Source organism: Podarcis bocagei (assembly GCF_964188305.1).
Source record: "Podarcis bocagei genome assembly, chromosome: 2".
Classification (NCBI taxonomy): domain Eukaryota; kingdom Metazoa; phylum Chordata; class Lepidosauria; order Squamata; family Lacertidae; genus Podarcis; species Podarcis bocagei.
In genome coordinates this window covers 23,275,013-23,293,725 of record NC_138126.1, presented here as the reverse complement: position 1 = coordinate 23,293,725, position 18,713 = coordinate 23,275,013, and the positions used below count along the sequence as shown (strand labels likewise).

General features: G+C 43.1%; 4 protein-coding genes across 4 annotated transcripts in view; all 4 read left to right on the top strand.

Annotated features, from left to right (window-relative positions):
* Window positions 1-18,713, top strand: part of LOC308581470 (olfactory receptor 2T27-like) — a gene marked incomplete at its 3' end in the record, with an annotated part of 241,324 nt that overhangs the window by 152,603 nt on the left and 70,008 nt on the right. The gene's annotated exons all lie outside the window — the stretch shown is intronic.
* Window positions 1-18,713, top strand: part of LOC308581040 (olfactory receptor 2D3-like) — a 113,081-nt gene that overhangs the window by 28,793 nt on the left and 65,575 nt on the right. The gene's annotated exons all lie outside the window — the stretch shown is intronic.
* LOC308579689 (olfactory receptor 2AK2-like) lies at window positions 3,063-4,150 on the top strand (the record flags this gene model as incomplete). The annotated part of the gene is made up of 1 exon (XM_081180625.1): window positions 3,063-4,150. One exon carries the CDS (start codon window positions 3,063-3,065, stop codon window positions 3,927-3,929), a length of 867 nt encoding a protein of 288 aa, XP_081036751.1. The 3' UTR covers window positions 3,930-4,150.
* On the top strand, window positions 10,815-13,526 carry LOC308581074 (olfactory receptor 2AK2-like). Its single transcript, XM_081183532.1, has 2 exons — window positions 10,815-11,737; window positions 13,360-13,526. The coding sequence occupies exon 1, from the start codon at window positions 10,874-10,876 to the stop codon at window positions 11,711-11,713; it is 840 nt and encodes a 279-aa protein (XP_081039658.1). The 5' UTR covers window positions 10,815-10,873; the 3' UTR covers window positions 11,714-11,737; window positions 13,360-13,526.

Below are 18,713 nucleotides of genomic sequence, written 5' to 3'. Positions count from 1 at the left end.
ATACCGGATTGGATATGTGGTGGGTGAGAAATACTGGTTCTAGTTTGAATGTTTCAAAATCAAAAGGCACCTATTTTTTTCCTGTCTCTAGAAACAGGGAACCAGTGGAGCTAAGCAAACATTTTGCTGTAAGCGTAGTTTAGGATATTTTCCGACTTATGCATGTTGCTTTATAAGAGAGTATGAATTGGTTTTGTTTATTGTTTGGAATTTTAAAAATCAAGCATGTTAAAGGGAAGCAAAGGCACATGGAGCTCTGCAGCCATGAATATAGGTCAGGGCATCCCTCCCCACTACTTTTGAATATAAAATGAATGTGAACCTTTCTCATCAATGAAGAAGACATGTCTCTTTTTCACATAGAATATAGGAGAAATTATTTTGGCAGTAGAAGAAGAGTTGTCACCCCTTTAAATTTGGGGAGCTATAGCAGTAGTAATGATTGAAAAAGATTTAATTAACACAACAGAAGCACGAACGTTTTTCAACGGAGCCTGTGCAATTATATTTCATTTTAAGAAACTAATTTTTCTCCCTTCTTGCTGTTGTAAACAGAAGCGGTCGGCACAGGTATGTAATTCTTAACTTTTGTAGAAGTCATAGTTACTTTGGATTGCATCCAGCTCCATAGCCCCATGGAATTTAATGGACCTAAGTTAGTCCTGGCCATTAATTTCAATGGGGCTACTCTGGATGCAATCTTTTGAAGTGTGATGGTCCATCATGTTAATTCTTTTTTTTTTACTCAAAAATTGTAAGCATATGGTTAATGCGAGAATATAATCAAACAAGAAAATTTATTTATTTATTTATTTATTTATTTAGTGTATTTTAGTTAATTTATATCCTGCCTTACCCTCCAGGAATGGCCAAGGGATTAAAAAGAGAGCGAGGTAAATACAAATTAGGGATTGGTTTATTTCATTTCATTTCATTTCATTTGCATTAAAATTAATTCACACTTCCAAAACCACTATGCAAATTGAAACACAGCTGTCCTTCATCTTTTGCCAACCAACGTGTAAGGACAATTGCTTGCAAAAATGTGTATTATTAGGAGAAACAAGCACTAAATGGCACCTGAATTTTCATGAGTATTAAAAAAATTATTATTAATTGCAAATTGCTGTGGGAATGTCGAGAACTGAATTTAAGATTGGAAAAATGAGAAAACATAACTGTTTATCATATCAGTGAAAAGCGATTTGGATTGGCTTGGACCATATCAGTGACAGCTCCACACACCTATTTTCAGAATTTTGCATTAGATAAATTGTAAAATGTATAGATTTAGAATGTGTAAGAATCTGTGTTTTCTAGGAAATTTGGAAATGTACATTTTTATGTCAGGGTAATAAAATCCATTTGAATGTTTTGCTAACCGCAGAACCAGTGCGGTGTAGTGGCTAAGAGCGGTAGTCTTGTAATCTGGTGAACCGGGTTCGCTTCCCTGCTCCTCCACATGCAGCTGCAGGGTGACCTTGGGCTAGTCACACTTCTTTGAAGTCTCTCAGCCCCACTCATCTCACAGAGTGTTTGTTGTGGGGGAGGAAGGGAAAGGAGAATGTTAGCCGCTTGGAGACTCCGTCGGGTAGTGATAAAGCGGGATATCAAATCCAAACTCTTCTTCTAATGTTTTCAAAGAGTTCAGTCATGAAGACATATAGACTAGCAGAATAAGATTCTGGCATCTTTGCCTTACATCCTAATAGCCATTAAATTAAGCAACATTTATTATCATTGCATTCTTCCTGTACATGTGCTATCTTTAATTCTGGCTCACTATTCCGAAGTGACAGAGTTAGGCTACAATCCTAACCCCACTTACCTGGGAGTAAGCCCTATTGAATTCAATAGGACTTAATTCTGACATGGTCAGCTCTTTGAGCTCTTTAAGGCTCTGTGAATGGTGAAGATTATTGTCTTCTTCAAATACTGAAAGGCTCTGATAGTTGTCACTATTTTGCAGCCATACACATGATTGCATCAAGATGGTGATTTGTCTTTAGTTTCTTGCAGTGTCTCGCTGCAATGAGGTGCCTTTTGTTTTGTTTCCAATGTCATGCACATTCATAACGTAGACAGGATGAAAAGATAGATCCAAACTGAAGGAGATGATTGTTGAGACAAGTAATAAATTCTCCAGTTTGGAAGTTAATTTTAGAAATTCACCTGGTTGAACCAGAAATCAGGTAGTGTGTAAATATGGAGCAGACCGGATAAATAATAAAAGAGTAGAAACTGAGAAATATTTTCAGTCCTAAGAATTTACTTGCAGTCATGAAAACATGCTATTTGACTGAATTGCCTACCCATCTGTTATTAGCAGTAATATTTATATAACGCTTGATACCAAAATAGGCTTCTAAGCGGTTTACATGTATGAAAATAGGATTGGAGCACTTTCAAGAAACCTGCTTATTGAGCATTTATCCAACTTTGAGGGCCAATTAAATGAGATTGCATTATATTACACTTTCCCATCCATTTCCCCACCTTCTGTTGCCCAGAGGGGGGCGGCGGCAGGGGGGACGGACAGGAGTAGGTTTGTTGCACAAAAGAACCCAATCCACATTAACTGAGAAACCTGAATTTGCTGCTATGCCATTGAATCCCACAAGCAAAGTAGTGAGAATCTGGATGCACCCAGAGAGACCTCTAACATATTGGGCAGTATATGGACTTTAATGCATTCAATAGAACTTCCTCTTCCCTCCAGCTGTCCCACTGAACCCTCAAAATCCCAGCTGGAGGATTGGGAACCCCTAAATATTTTGGGTGGACTCATGGGGGAAGTAGAGAAGAGGAGGTCTTGTTGCACCAGCAGAACTACGTGTGCAGAGCATTGGACACAATGCATTATGTTAAAAACTACTCTCCTTTTTGTTGTTTATGTTATGTGTACAGTGGATTCAAGCCTACAATTTGGCACACCACTTCTCACAAGTCTTCTCCTTGAGTCTACAGGTGAATTTTGGGCAAATGAAGGAGGGATGGTAGAGGGGAATTCAACATCATGGACCGTGTTCCTTCTTGTTGGACTTCAGCATCAAAGGTCACCTATGGTTTTCCTTGGTGTGATCCTCTTCATGTTCATAGTAGCTCTGGTGGGGAACAGCCTCCTTCTTTTTCTGATCAAGACAGACTCTGGTCTGCAGACCCCAATGTATTTTTTCCTCAGCCAACTAGCCTTCATGGACCTCTGCCAAGTTCTCTCAATTGTTCCCCAAATGGCAGTGAATTTTTTAACCCAGAGCTACAGCATTTCCCTCTATGGTTGTGTCGTGCAGATCTCTGTCATACTGCTATTGGGTGGGACAGAGTGCCTCATCCTGGCAACCATGTCATATGACAGGTATGTGGCTATCTGCAGACCACTGCAATATCCGGTTCTTATGAGAAGCAAAATCTGCAACATCATGTCAGTTGCTGCCTGGTTTTGGTCTTCTGTGCAGGCCTTGACCTGTTCCCTTTATGTACTGCCTCTTCCCTACTGCAAGTCCAATGTGATCAACCATTACATGTGTGATTATCCAGCCCTTGTACAGTTGTCCTGCTCTGACAATTCTGCCTTCAATAAAGTCATATATTTTGGGGATTTCCTAGTTTTTCTCATCCCCATCTCAGTCATCCTGGCTTCCTACATAGCCATCCTACTTCAAGTTCTCAGAGCACACTCCTCTGGAAGTAGCCACAAGGCCTTGGGGACCTGCTTGTCCCATCTGTGTGTGGTGGGGATCTTCTACGTTACAGCCATTTTGACATACATGACACCTGCTGCTTCCTATTCAGCACAAAGGGCCATGATAAACGCTGTGTTTTTTACCATTGCGCCTGCCATGATGAACCCTTTCATATACAGCCTGAGGAACCGGGACGTCTTAGCAGCACTGAGAAAGCTCTTTTCAAGATGCACAATGTGTCGATGATTTCAGCAGGAAACAGAATGGCAGGTACTCTCCCTTTGGAATTTATCAAGGGGCTGAAATTTAGCTGGAGGGAACTTAAGTGAGAGATACCAAATTTGTCAAAGGGCGCTTCAGATGAACCTATTATTGTGGGATTCTTGCTACTTACAAGTGAACAGAGTCTTGAAACCAGAGTCTGCTTTAATTAAATTGTTTTTAGTTGTTGTCATTGTTCATGTTGTTTTACTGTAAAACCACTTGGAAATATTTTATGGGGCATCATTTGTAAATCGAATCAACTACTAAGTAAATGAATAACACAGGTTTTCAGCAGTGCCCATTTGGTGTTTTTGGCATTGAAATGTGTAGCTATTTTCCCCACCCCATTTAATTCAGATTTATTTTCTCTGAGGAAAATCATATGTATGTCTATGGGGGGGGGGGAGGTGAATGCGTGCATAATGTGTCGAACAACCCCTTAATAACCTGATTTCATGCCTGCTGTAACTTTTATTGGAATAATGCATAATAGGAAATTTTTGGAATGCCCTAAAACATTGTATCAATTCTAAGGATCATTTCCCCTGTCTAATATATAACCTTCAGTGAAAGGGCTGGGCATATTCTGGGCTGCCAGCTCCACCACCTCTCCTGAGAGACTGTTCCACTAACCAACAGCTGTTACTGTCAGAATGTTTTTCTGAATGTTTAGTTAGAATCTCCTTTTCTGCAACTAGAAGTCATTGCCTCGAGTCCTACCCTCAAGAGCAAGAGAAAACAAGCATGCTCCCTCTTCCGTGTGACAGCCCTTTACATATTTGAAGATGGCTATCATATTGCCTCTCAGTCTCCTCTTTTCCAGGTTAAACATACGCAGCTCCTTCAAGCATTCCTCGTAAGGCTTACTTTCCACACCCTTAATCACCTTGGTTGCTCTCCTGTAAACACGTTCCACCTTGTCAACATCCATCTTAAATTGTGTTGCCCAGAACTGGACACAGTATTCCAGGTGTGGACTGACCAAGGTAGAATAGAGTGGTTCTATTACTTTCTCTTGATCTGGACACTAGACTTCTGATGCAGCTGAGAATAACATTAGCCCTTTTTTTGCTGTTGCATCACACTGTTGATGCATGTTAAGCCTGTGGTCCACCAAGACCTGTAGATCCTTTTCACATGTACTGCTAGTAAACCCGGTACCCCCCATCCTTTATCTGTGCATCTGGTTCTTCCTGATTAAGTCCAGAACTGTCCATTTGTCCCATATTGTCCCTAAAATGAAAAACACCAATACTACCACAGGGACCAAGAAAAGCAGACAGTGAGAGATGCAGGCAGAAGAAAAAGGCTGGAATGGATCTGGATTGTCTCTGCAGCTTCTGCCTGTGTTTGTCTCTGGAAGCAGCAGTGTGCTGATTGACTCCAGCAGTGGCCCCTGCAGATCCATTCCAGCCTTTTCCTGCTGCCTCTGTCAGTTTTTGTCTCCCAGCTTCATCTCAATCCATGTTCTGCTGGCCACCATTTGTGGGGAGAAATCTGAGGGGGACAGGGACTGCTTTTTCTGGTATGCAGGCGAGGAGGAGAAGCCATTCAACCTTTGGACCTCCTGAAGTGCCCTTCCTCTGGTCAGATGGGCTTGAGTCTTTTTCTCTGCAAGAAATATCTCCTATTTTGGCTTCCTGAGCGCATTTGTGGCTATTTTGTCAGGGTCCCCCCCCCATATTTACCTTTTCCTTGTCCCTGTTTGTTTGTCTTGACATTCCCTATCCCTTCTTCCTTTGCTGAAATAATTTTTCACAAAATCCCTGGAGGCTCACCCAAATGAAATAGGCTGTGCATGCCTACACAAGTGAGGAGAGTGTGTGTGTGTGTGAGTGAGAGAGAGAGAGAGAGAGAGAGAGAGGGAGGGAGAAGTCTCCCTAGTCTGCCCCCTACCATAAAACCACAAGGAGAGTCCTTCTGGATCAGCCCAAAGGCCCTTTTAGCTGAGCATCCTGTTCTCACTATGCCCACCACCACATGTCTGTGAGGGACCCATAAGCAGAACCTGATCGCGGAACAGATGGATCTTCTGCTGCTATGTTGTCCATTAGACGCATAGGAACATTCACCAGCATCAGCATCCTCAATATTTGCTCTGGACTAAATTTTTTTTGTTAAATCATTTTTATTAATTTTCCAATAAAAAAACATCCAATTAACATATCAAATCATAATCCAATTAAAATAAAAAAACTAAAATAAAAAAGATGGAATTATCATCCAGATTATAATTATTAATTTTTTGGGACTTCCCATAGTCTGGACCTTGAAGCATATCTCCAAATCTCAGTCCCGCCTCTCCTCGTTGTTTCCATATTTTCCACATCTCGATTTTAATGCTTTAAAGGATCTCCGTCTCTGGCTCTATGATTCTCAATCATGTCAGACATCACATATCCTTTCATCCATCGAATACAGCTTTATCTTTTGCGGAGCTTTTTTGCGGAGAAGGTCCTGTTGCTCCGCCATGACCTCCCTGCCAATTTGGATACAATAAAGGAACTGGAGGCCCCTCGACTGTCCTCGGGTCCAGTATTGGACCACTTTGACCGGATATCTCCAGCCGATGTGGACAGATTCCTCCAAGCTGGAAAGCCCACCACCTGTCCTCTTGACCCGTGCCCGTCATGGCTGATTAGAGCGTGTCCAGACGAGGTGCGGGCCCCCCTGGGGGATATCATCAATTTGTCCCTTGGCACCGGGATATTCCCAGGGGAACTGAAGGAGGCGGTGGTGCGTCCGCTCTTAAAGAAAACATCATTAGATCCCTTAGATCTATCCAATTACCGCCCGGTCTCGAATCTTCCATTCCTGGGTAAGGTGATTGAGAGAGCGGTTGCTGAACAGCTTGGTAGGTTCCTGGATGAAACATCTGCTTTGGATCCATTCCAGTCCGGCTTCCGTGCTGGCCATGGGACCGAGACGGCTCTGGTCGCCCTAACAGATGATCTCCGCAGACAGCTGGATCGAGGCGGGTCGGGGCTGCTGATTCTTTTAGATCTGTCAGCAGCCTTTGACATGGTCGATCACGAACTCCTGGACCACCGCCTTGCCGACGTGGGGATCCAGGGCACAGTCCTTCAATGGCTGCGCTCGTTTCTCTCTGATCGGGGACAGAGGGTGGCGCTTGGGGGGGAATTGTCATCGCGTCACTCCTTGGTGTGTGGAGTGCCTCAGGGTGCGATTCTCTCCCCGATGCTTTTTAACATCTTTATGCGCCCCCTCGCCCAGCTTGTCCGGAGTTTTGGGCTGGGTTGCCATCAGTATGCTGATGACACCCAACTCTATCTGTTGATGGATGGCCATCCTAACTCGGCCCCAGACACACTGACCAGATGTCTGGAAGCTGTAGCTGGATGGTTACGTGGGAGCCGGTTGAAGTTAAATCCTTCGAAGACAGAGGTCCTCTGGCTGGGGCGGGACGATATGGGATCGAGGGGGCAACTCCCATCTCTTGCGGGGGTGCAATTAGTGCCAGCACCGTCCGTTAAGAGTTTGGGTGTAATCTTCGATACCTCCCTCTCTATGGAGGCGCAGATTACAGCTATAACAAAGGCGGCATTTTTTCATCTCCGCCAAGCTAAGCAGTTGGCCCCTTATCTCTCTCGCCCTGACCTAGCCACTGTGATCCATGCGACGGTCACCTCCAGACTGGATTATTGTAACTCGCTCTACGTGGGGCTGCCCTTGAGACTGACCCAGAAACTCCAGCGGGTGCAGAATGCTGCAGCGAGACTCCTTATGGGGTCTTCGCTGCGAGATCACATTCATCCAGTACTATACCAGCTGCACTGGCTCCCGGTGGAGTACAGGATCAGGTTTAAGGTGCTGGTTTTAACCTTTAAAGCCCTATACGGCCTAGGACCCTCGTACCTACGGGACCGTCTCTCCTGGTATGCCCCACAGAGAAACCTACGGTCTGCAAATAATAACACCCTCAAGGTCCCAGGCCTCAGAGAGGTTAGGCTGGCCTCAACTAGAGCCAGGGCCTTCTCGGCTGCAGCTCCAACCTGGTGGAACGCTCTGTCACAAGAGACTAGGGTCCTGCGGGACCTGACATCCTTCCGCAGGGCCTGCAAGACAGAGTTGTTCCGCCAGGCCTTTGGTCAGGGCGCAGCCTGACTCCCTCCTCTGGCAACCTGCACAGAATTTTGTTTAATCGGTTGCCATCAATTTGATTTTAACTAATTTTTATAATATTTTGAAATATTTTTAGAATGTGTTATTATTTGATTGTTTATTTGATTGTTGTTAGCCGCCCTGAGCCCGGCTTGGCTGGGGAGGGCGGGATATAAATAAAATTTATTTATTTATTTATTTATTTATCTGTATACGTCAGAGAACTGCCATCGGCAGTCCCAAGCAAACAACGTTTGGTAACAATTAAAATAATGGTTTCGGGGCCAAATTCCCTCAGGGTGGAGCTGGCGGAGCATTTCTCCATGGAGAGTAGAAATGCTGGATTGGAAATGTCCCAGGTGAGAAATACTGGTTCTGGTCTGAATGCTTCAGAATCAAAAGGCAGATATATATTTCCTGCTTCTGGAAATAGGGAGTCTGTGGAGCTAAGCAAACCTTTCGCTGTAAATGTACGTTGGGAAATTTTCAGAGATATTCATGTTGCTTTATCAGGGAGCATGAATTGGTTTGTTTAGGTTTTGGAATTTTAAAAATCAAGCATGTCAAAAGGAAGCAAAGGCACATGTAATTCTGCAGCCATGAATATAGGTCATGGCATTCCTAACCCCTATTTTTGAATATAAAAAGAATGTGAACGTTTCTCATTAATCAAGAAGGCATTTCTCTTTGTCTCAAAGAATGGAAGGGAAATCATTTTTGTGGTAGAGTATGAATTGCCACCCCTTTGAAACTGGGGAGCTATAACAGTAGTAATTATTGTAAAAAAATAATTAACACAACAGAGGCATCATAGTTTTTCAACCGAGCCTAGGGAATTAATTTTCATTTAAAGGAACTAAAGTTTTCTCCCTTCTTGCTGTTGTAAACAGAAGCGGTCGGCAAAGGTATGTAATTCTGAACATTTGTAGAAGTCATAGTTATTCTATATTTCATTCAACTCTATAGCCCCTTGGAAATCAATGGACCTAAGTTAGTCCTGGCCATTGATTTCAACAGATCTACTCTGAGTAGAACTAAAATGGGATGCCACATGATGGTCCATTATGCTGATTCATGATAACACCAATTTACTTGTACTTAAAAAACTTGAAAATGTATGGTAAATAAAAAAAATATTCAAACAGGAAAATGTATGAATTCATTTAGCGTATGCATATTCCTTTTAGTTATTTTCTATCCTACCATACCCTTCAGAAAAAGTCAAGGGATGAGAAACAGGTATTTTTATAAACTTGGCACTACGCATACTATTTATTCCCACATGCTGCCTATGTGGCACTTCAAAATGTACATGAGATAAAATATTCTACTAGAAAAAATTTACTGCACTACTCATGGATTTGCAGCTCTAAAGCAACAGAGCTACAACAGCCTGGCATTGGTATTCTTTAGCTGTATCATTGACACCGGGCTTAACACCTGCCATCCATGTCCTTTCATTTCAAACAGGAATATTTACGAACAGAGTATTCCATTCTCATGCTTAGGCTGAGTTTGGGCAGGATGGGGATTTTTGTGTCTCTCTAAGAACATGATAAAGCTTTGATAAATGACCCATTATTGTGCATTCATTTTTTAAATATTGAGTTTGCCCTTTCCTTTATACCCATAACAGCCTGCTGGATAGGTTGGTTCAGATGTTGGAGCTATAGAACCCATCATCCCTGAGAACGGGCCAGAATCTATAACCCTGCTCCAAATAAACTGAGGGTAGTGCTATGAATGTGGAGGGACAGGAACGTGGTCCTTCCGGTGGTTGCATGTTAGAGATTTCCCTCCTATAGTGGTGAATCTGGATCCCAAGTGACCCATTGCCAATGAAAAAGAACTGCAATGGGCTTCCCCAAAAGAACGAAGGAAAAGTCCCAAGCAAAAGTCCCAGGAATTAGCGATATGAAAGGAGAAGTTGGGGCTGGATCAACCTCAAACACCCTATTCTCCTTTCTCTTCTAAAACACAAGGTTGGCTGGGTTTTTAGGAATGATTCTACCATCTCCCAAGCCTTTCTGCGCCTTTTGTGGTGGGGGGAGGGGGACAGGGGCAGAACAAAAGCACCCAAGCCACATTAACTGAGCAAACCTGTGCTGCTGCTATGCCATTGAATCCCACAAGCAAAATACAGTAGTAAAATTCATGTTAAATTGCTGTTTTAGGCTTTGCTTTCATCGTCTGGAATGGATTAATCCTTTCCCCTTTACTTTCCACCAGAAAGCACGCCTTGGTTAAAGTCCACTTTGGTTTAAGACCAGACTTCCAGAACGGATCAAGAACGGATTAAGGTTGTAAACCAAGGTACCACTGTAGTGAGAATCTGGATGCACCCAGAGAGACTTCTAACATATTGGGCAGTATCCAGCATTGAAGATCTGCCTGCAAAATGGACTTCCATGCATTCAGTAGAACTTCCTCTTCTTTCCAGCTGTCCCATTGAACCCTCAAAATCTCAACTGGGGGGTTGGGAACCCCCCAAACATATTTTGGGGACTCTTGGAAGGGAGAAGAGGAGAAGAGGTTTTGTTGCACAGGCAGAACTAAGTGTGCAGAGCAATAGACACAATTCATTATATTAAAAACTGCTCTCCATTTTGTTATGTTATGTATACAGTGGATTCAATCCTACAAATTGGCACATCACTTCTCACAAGTCCTCTGCTTAAGTCTTCAGGCAAAACTGGGGAAGTGAAGGAAGAATGGCAGAAGGGAATATGTCATGGACTGTGTTCCTTCTGGTTGGAATTCAGCATCAAAGGTCACCTGTGGTTTTCCTTGGTGTGATCCTCTTCATGTTCATCGTAGCTCTGATAGGGAACAGCCTCCTTCTTTTTCTGATCAAGACAGACTCTGGTCTGCAGACCCCAATGTATTTTTTCCTCAGCCAACTAGCCTTCATGGACCTCTGCCAGGTTCTCTGCATTGTTCCCAAAATGACGGTGGATTTTGTAACCCAGAGCTACAGCATTTCCCTCTATGGTTGTTTTGTGCAGATTTCTATCACAATGCTCATGGCAGGGGCAGAGTGCTTCATCCTGGCGACCATGTCATATGACAGGTATGTGGCTATCTGCAGACCACTGCAATATCCGGTTCTCATGAGGAGGAAAATTTGCAACATCATGTCAGTTGCTGTCTGGTTTGGGTCTTCTGTGCAGGCCTTCACTACTTCCCTTTATGTACTGCCACTTCCCTACTGCAAGTCCAATGTGATCAGACACTACATGTGCGATTACCCAGCCCTTGTCCAGTTGTCCTGTTCTGACAACTTGGCATATGATATAACAGCATACGTTGGTAATTCCATGTTCCTTGTCATCCCCATCTCAGTCATCCTGGCTTCCTACATAGCCATCCTACTTCAAGTCTTCGGAGCACGATCCTCTGGAAGAAGCCACAAGGCCTTGGGGACCTGCTTGTCCCATCTGTGTGTGGTGGGGATCTTCTACATTACAGCCATTTTGACGTACATGACACCTGCCACTTCCTATTCAGCACAAAGGGCCATGATAAACACTTTGTTTTTTACCATTGTGCCTGCCATGATGAACCCTTTCATATACAGCCTGAGGAACCGGGACGTCTCAGCAGCACTGAGGAAGCTCTTTGCAAGATGTGCACTGTGTCAATGATTTCAGCAGGATACAAAAAGGCAGGTACTCTCTCTTTGGAATTTATCCAGGGTCTGAAATTTAGCTGGAGAGAACTTAAGTGAAAGATTCAAAATGTGTCCAAGGGTGCTTCAGATGAACGTATTATTGTGGGATTGGTGCTACTCACGAGTGAACAGAATCTAGAAACCAGAGTCTGCTTTAATTAAATGGTTATTAGTTGTTGTCATTGTTCATGTTGTTTTACTGTAAAACCACTTGGAAATATTTTATGGGGCATCATTCGTAAATGGAATCTACTAAGTAAATGAATAACACAGGTTTCCAACAATGTCATATGGTGTTCTTGGCATTGAAATGTGTTCCTATATTCCCCAACCCACCCCTTTTAAAACACATTTACTTTCTCCATGGAAAATCATATGTATGTGGGTGGGGGTGGTACGCAGGCGTAATGTTTCGAACAACTCCTTTGCAATACCTGAATGTCCTGTTTGCATCATTACCACTATATGATTTGTGATGGTAGCAAAAAATGAATCCCAACATTCATATTGTAGCTTTCTTACAAATTATAATAACATATCTTACAGGACTGCTGTAAATTTTCTTGGGATAATGCATTATAGGAAATGCTTAGAAAGCCCTAAAACGTTGTGTAAATTCTAAGGAACATTTCCCCTGTCGAATATATATATATATATATATATATATGCAGGTTTTGTTGTCTTCGGGTGTCTTCCCGTGTAAGAGTTGGGGTGTCTAGGCGACGTTTCGACGAGGTCTCACTCGTCATCTTCAGGCTGGTGCTTTCGGCTTCTTGTTACTGGAACAGAGCAGGATCTCAGTGTTTGAGTTCCTATAAATACTGTTGAGGGGGTGTGGTGTATAGCCTCCAACGTTCTGGGCAGAGAGGAAGTTCCCAGGTTAGTGTGCCTTTTCTTCTTTTGTTCATTAATTACTTGAGGGATATCTTGAGAGATTTCTTGAGTGATATACTGAGTACCATTTAGGAGGGTCATTAGGTGTGGATTAGTTGCTAAAGCTTTCGTGTCTTGACCTCTTGAGCTTGTGAAGAGTTTTTTTTTCTGAGAAGATGGCTGTACTGCACTTAGTTGTGCTCTGGCTTGGCTTCGTGTATAGGGGCGAGCTGTGGTTTTGTGCCCTGTGCCAGCCAGATCTGTGTAGGGATTGCAGGGGACGAGTGAGACCTCGTCGAAACGTCGCCTAGACACCCCAACTCTTACACGGGAAGACACCCGAAGACAACAAAACCTGCATTCCTGTACCCGTGAAAATCTACGAAAGCAAATATCTCACCTCTACGGGGAGGAAACCTTCCAGCTGACAAGAACCTACGAGAAACTAGAAATCCGAAGAGCCACCATGTTATGTGATCTCTTGTTCCTACGCAACTGCCGAGACAACAACTTAATTCCCACATGCTTCCAACTTAAATTCCACACACCTAATGACCCTCCTAAATGGTACTCAGTATATCACTCAAGAAATCTCTCAAGATATCCCTCAAGTAATTAATGAACAAAAGAAGAAAAGGCACACTAACCTGGGAACTTCCTCTCTGCCCAGAACGTTGGAGGCTATACACCACACCCCCTGAACAGTATTTATAGGAACTCAAACACTGAGATCCTGCTCTGTTCCAGTAACAAGAAGCCGAAAGCACCAGCCTGAAGATGACGAGTGAGACCTCGTCGAAACGTCGCCTAGACACCCCAACTCTTACACGGGAAGACACCCGAAGACACCAAAACCTGCATTCCTGTACCCGTGAAAACCTACGAAAGCATATATATATATATATATATATATATATATTTTACAATAACCTTCCGTGAAGGAGCTGGGCATATTCTGGGCTGCCAGCTCCACCACCTCTCCTGAGAGACTGTTCCACTGCCCAACAGCTGTTACTGTCTGGAGGGTTTTCTGAATGTTTAGTCAGAATCTCCTTTTCTGCAACTAGAAGTCATTGCCTCGAGTCCTACCCTCAAGAGCAAGAGAAAACAAGCATGCTCCCTCTTCCATGTGACAGCCCTTTACATATTTGAAGATGGCTATCATATTGCCTCTCAGTCTCCTCTTTTCCAGGCTAAACATATGCAGCTCCTTCAAGCATTCCTCGTAAGACTTGCTTTCCAGACCCTTAATCATCTTGGTTGCTATACTGTAAACATGTTCCAGCTTGACAACATCCTTCTTAAATTGTGTTGCCCAGAATTGGACACAATATTCCTGGTGTGGACTGACCAAGGTAGAATAGAGTGGTTCTATTACTTCCCTTGATCTGGACACTAGACTTCTGTTGATGCAGCCAAGAATAGCATTAGCCTTTTTTGTTGTTGTTGCATCACACTGTTGTCGCTTGTTAAGCCTGTGGTCCACCAAGACCTGTAGATCCTTTTCACATGTACTGCTAGTAAGCCAGGTACCCCCCATCCTTTATTTGTGCATCTGGTTCTTCCTGATTAATTTCAGAACTGTCCATTTGTGCCCTATTGTCCCTAAAATGAAAAACACCAACGCTAACACAGGGATCGAGGAAAGCAGACAGTGAGAGATGCAGGCAGAAGAAAAAGGCTGGAATGGATCTGGATTGGCTCTGCTGCTTCAGTCTGTGTTTGTCTCTGGAAGCAGCAGTGTGCTGATTGACTCCAGCAGTGGCCCCAGCAGATCCATTCCAGCCTTTTCCTCCTGCCTCTGCCAGTTTTTTTTTACCTTTTCCTTGTCCCTGTTTGTTTATTTTGACATTCCCTATCCCTTCTTCCTTTGCTGAAATGATTTTAACAAAATCCCTGGGGGCAAACCGAAATCAAATATGCTGTGGATGCCTATGCAAGCAAGGAGTGTTTGTGTGTGTGTGTGTGTGTGTGAGAGAGAGAGACGTCTCCCTAGTCTGCCCCCTACCATAAAACCACAAGGAGAGTCCTTCTGGATCAGCCCAAAGGCCCTTTTAGCTGAGCATCCTGTTCTCACTATGCCCCCCCCCATGTCTGTGAGGAGCCCATATGCAGAACCTGAGCACGGAACAGATGAATCTTCTGCTGATTTGTTGTCCAGTAGATGCGAAGGAACATTCACCATCACCACCATCCTCAATATTTGCTCTGAACTAATTTTAAGATGTATTTTAACTAATTGATTGCCGGTTTTTTTGTTCTTATGTTCTTTGTATACTGTCTTAGTTCCCTGTTAGCAGCCCTGAGCCCGGCTCCGTCCAGGGAGGGTGGGGCACAGATAAAAATTTATTTTTATTATTATTAAATATGCCCGGCTGTGAGGCGTGAAGGCCGCTCCCGGCAAGGCCCTTTCCATCTGGCCTAGGGGGCGGGGCCCACACTCACCCAGACCTACTAAGAGGCTCCTTATGAGCCCTGAGGAACATAGCCGGCTATTGTTTTATTGATTTATTAATTTAATATGTGGTACACCCCTTTGAGCTTTTTATTTAAAATAAAAATTAAAAATACATACATACATACATACATACATACATACATACATACATACTGTCCAAGAAAGCATCTTCAGCATCTTCAGATGGTGAGTGGTAGAAAGTTTTCACATTTGAACTGCAACAAAGTTTGGTAACAATTAAAATAATGGTTTGGAAGCCAAATTCCCTCAGGGTGGAGCTGGTGGAGCATTTCTCCATGGAGAGTAGAAATGCTGGACTGGAAATGTCCCAGGTGAGAAATACTGGTTCTGGTCTGAATGTTTCAGAATCAAAAGGCAGATATATATTTCCTGCTTCTGGAAATAGGGAGTCTGTGGAGCTAAGCAAACATTTCACTGTAAATGTACGTTGGGAATTTTTCAGAGATATGCACGTTGCTTTATCAGGGAGCATGAATTGGTTTGTTTAGGTTTTGGAATTTTAAAAAACAAGCATGTCAAAAGGAAGAAAAGGCACATGTAATTCTGCAGCCATGAATATAGGTCATGGCATTCCTCCCCCCTATTTTTGAATATAAAAGGATTGTGAACGTTTCTCATTAATTAAGAACGCATTTCTCTTTTTCTCAAAGAATGGAAGGGAAATCATTTTTGCGTTAGGGGATGAATTGCCACCCCTTTGAAATTGGGGAGCTATAACAGTAGTAATTACTGTAAAAACCTAATTAACACAACAGAGGCATCACAGTTTTTCAACCGAGCCTTGGCAATTAATTTTAATTTTAGAAACTAAACTTTCTCTCTTCTTGCTGTTGTAAACAGAAGCGGTCGGGACAGGTATGTAATTCTGAACATTTGTAGAAGTCATAGTTATTCTGTATTGCATGCAACTCTGTAGCCCCATGGAAATCAATGGACCTCAGTTAGTCCTGGCCATTGTTTTCAGCAGATCTACTCTGAGTAGAACTAAAATGGGATGCCACATGATGGTCCATTATGCTGATTTATGATAACACCAATTTGTTGTTGTTGTCGTTTAGTCGTGTCCGACTCTTCATGACCCCATGGACCAGAGCACGCCAGGCACTCCTGTCTTCCACTGCCTCCCGCAGTTTGGTCAAACTCATGCTGGTAGCTTCAAGAACACTATCCAACCATCTTGTCCTCAGTCGTCCCCTTCTCCTGGTACCCTCCATCTTTCCCAACATCAGGGTCTTTTCCAGGGAGTCTTCTCTTCTCATGAGGTGGCCAAAGTATTGGAGCCTCAGCCTCAGGATCTGTCCTTCCAGTGAGCACTCAGGGCTGATTTTCTTAAGAATTGATAGGTTTGATCTTCTTGCAGTCCATGGGACTCTCAAGAGTCTCCTCCAGCACCATAATTGAAAAGCATCAATTCTCCGGCGATCAGCCTTCTTTATGGTCCAGCTCTCACTTCCATACATCACTACTGGGAAAACCATAGCATTAACTATACGGACCTTTGTTGGCAAGGTGATGTCTCTGCTTTTTAAGATGCTGTCTAGGTTTGTCATTGCTTTCCTCCCAAGAAGCAGGCGTCTTTTAATTTCGTGACTGCTGTCATCATCTGCAGTGATCATGGAGCCCAAGAAAGTAAAATCTCTCACTGCCTCCATTTCTTCCCCTTCTATTTGCCAGGAGGTGATGGGACCAGTGGCCATGATCTTCGGTTTTTTTGCTGTTGAGCTTCAGACTATATTTTGCACTCTCCTCTTTCACCCTCATTAAAAGGTTCTTTAATTCCTCCTCACTTTCTGCCATCAAGGTTGTGTCATCTGCATATCTGAGGTTGTTGATATTTCTTCCGGCAATCTTAATCCCATTTTGGGATTCATCCAGCCCAGCCTTTCGCATGATGAATTCTGCATATAAGTTAAATAAGCAGAGAGACAATATACAGCCTTGTCGTACTCCTTTCCCAATTTTGAAGCAATCAGTTGTTCCATATCCAGTTCTAACTGTAGCTTCTTGTCCCACATAGAGATTTCTTAGGAGACAGATGAGGTGATCAGGCACACCCATTTCTTTAAGAACTTGCCATAGTTTGCTGTGGTTGACACAGTCAAAGGCTTTTGCATAGTCAATGAAGCAAAAGTAGATGTCTTTCTGGAACTCTCTAGCTTTCTCCATAATCCAGCGCATGTTTGCAATTTGATCTCTGGTTCCTCTGCCCCTTCAAAATCCAGCTTGCACTTCTGGGAGTTCTCGGTCCACATACTGCTTGAGCCTGCCTTGTAGAATTTTAAGCATAACCTTGCTAGCATGTGATATGAGTGCAATTGTGCGGTAGTTGGAGCATTCTTTGGCACTGCCCTTCTTTGGGATTGGGATGTAGACTGGTCTTCTCCAATTTTCTGGCCACTGCTGAGTTTTCCAAACTTGCTGGCATATTGAGTGTAGTACCTTAACAGCATCATCTTTTAAAATTTTAAATAGTTCAGCTGGAATACCATCACTTCCACTGGCCTTGTTATTAGCAGTGCTTTCTAAGGCCCATTTGATTTCACTCTCCAGGATGTCTGGCTCAAGGTCAGCAATCACACTACCTGGGGTGTACGATCCATCCATACATTTCTGGTATAATTCTTCTGTGTATTCTTGCCACCTCTTCTTGATGTCTTCTGCTTCTGTTAGGTCCTTTCCACTTTTGTCCTTTATTATGGCAATCTTTGTACGAAATGTTCCTTTCATATCTCCACTTTTCTTGAACAGATTTCTGGGTCTTCCCATTCTGTTGTTTTCCTCTATTTCTTTGCATTGCTTGTTTAAGAAGGCCTTCTTATCTCTCCTTGCTATTTTTTGGAAATCTGCATTCAATTTCCTGTATCTTTCACGATCTCCCTTGCATTTTGATTGTCTTCTCCCCCCCCCCTCTATTTGTAAGGCCTCATTGGACAGCCACTTTGCTTTCTTGCATTTGCTTTTCTTTGGGATGGTTTTCATTGCTGCCTCCTGTGTAATGTTGTGAGCCTCCATCCATAGTTCTTCAGGCACTCTGTCCACCAAATCTAGATCCTTAAACCTGTTCCTCACTTCCACCGTGTATTCATAAGGGATTTGATTTAGATTGTATCTTACCTACTTTCTTCAGTTTAAGCTTGAATTTTGCTATAAGAAGCTGATGATCTGAGCCACAGTCAGCTCCAGGTCTTGTTTTTGCTGACTGTATAGAGCTTCTCCATCTTTGGCTGCAGAGTATATAATCAATCTGATTTCGATGCTGCAGATCTGGTGATGTCCATGTGTAGAGTCGTCTCTTGTGTTGTTGGAAAAGCGTGTTTGTGATGACCAGCTTGTTCTCTTGACAGAACTCTATTAGCCTTTGCCCTGCTTTATTTTGATCTCCAAGGCCAAACTTGCCAGTTGTTCCTTTTATCTCTTGATTCCCTACTTTAGCATTCCAATCCCCTATAATGAGAAGAACATCCTTCTTTGGTGTCATTTCTAGAAGGTGTTGTAAGTCTTCCTAGAATTGGTCAATTTCAGTTTCTTCAGCACCAGTAGTTGGTGCATAAACTTGGATGTTAAAAGGTCTGCCTTGGATTCATATCGAGATCATTCTATCATTTTTGAGATTGCATCCCAG

Excerpts from the sequence above, each read along its gene's own strand:
- LOC308581074 (XM_081183532.1), top strand. The coding sequence starts at position 10,874 with ATGTTCATCGTAGCTCTGATAGGGAACAGCCTCCTTCTTTTTCTGATC.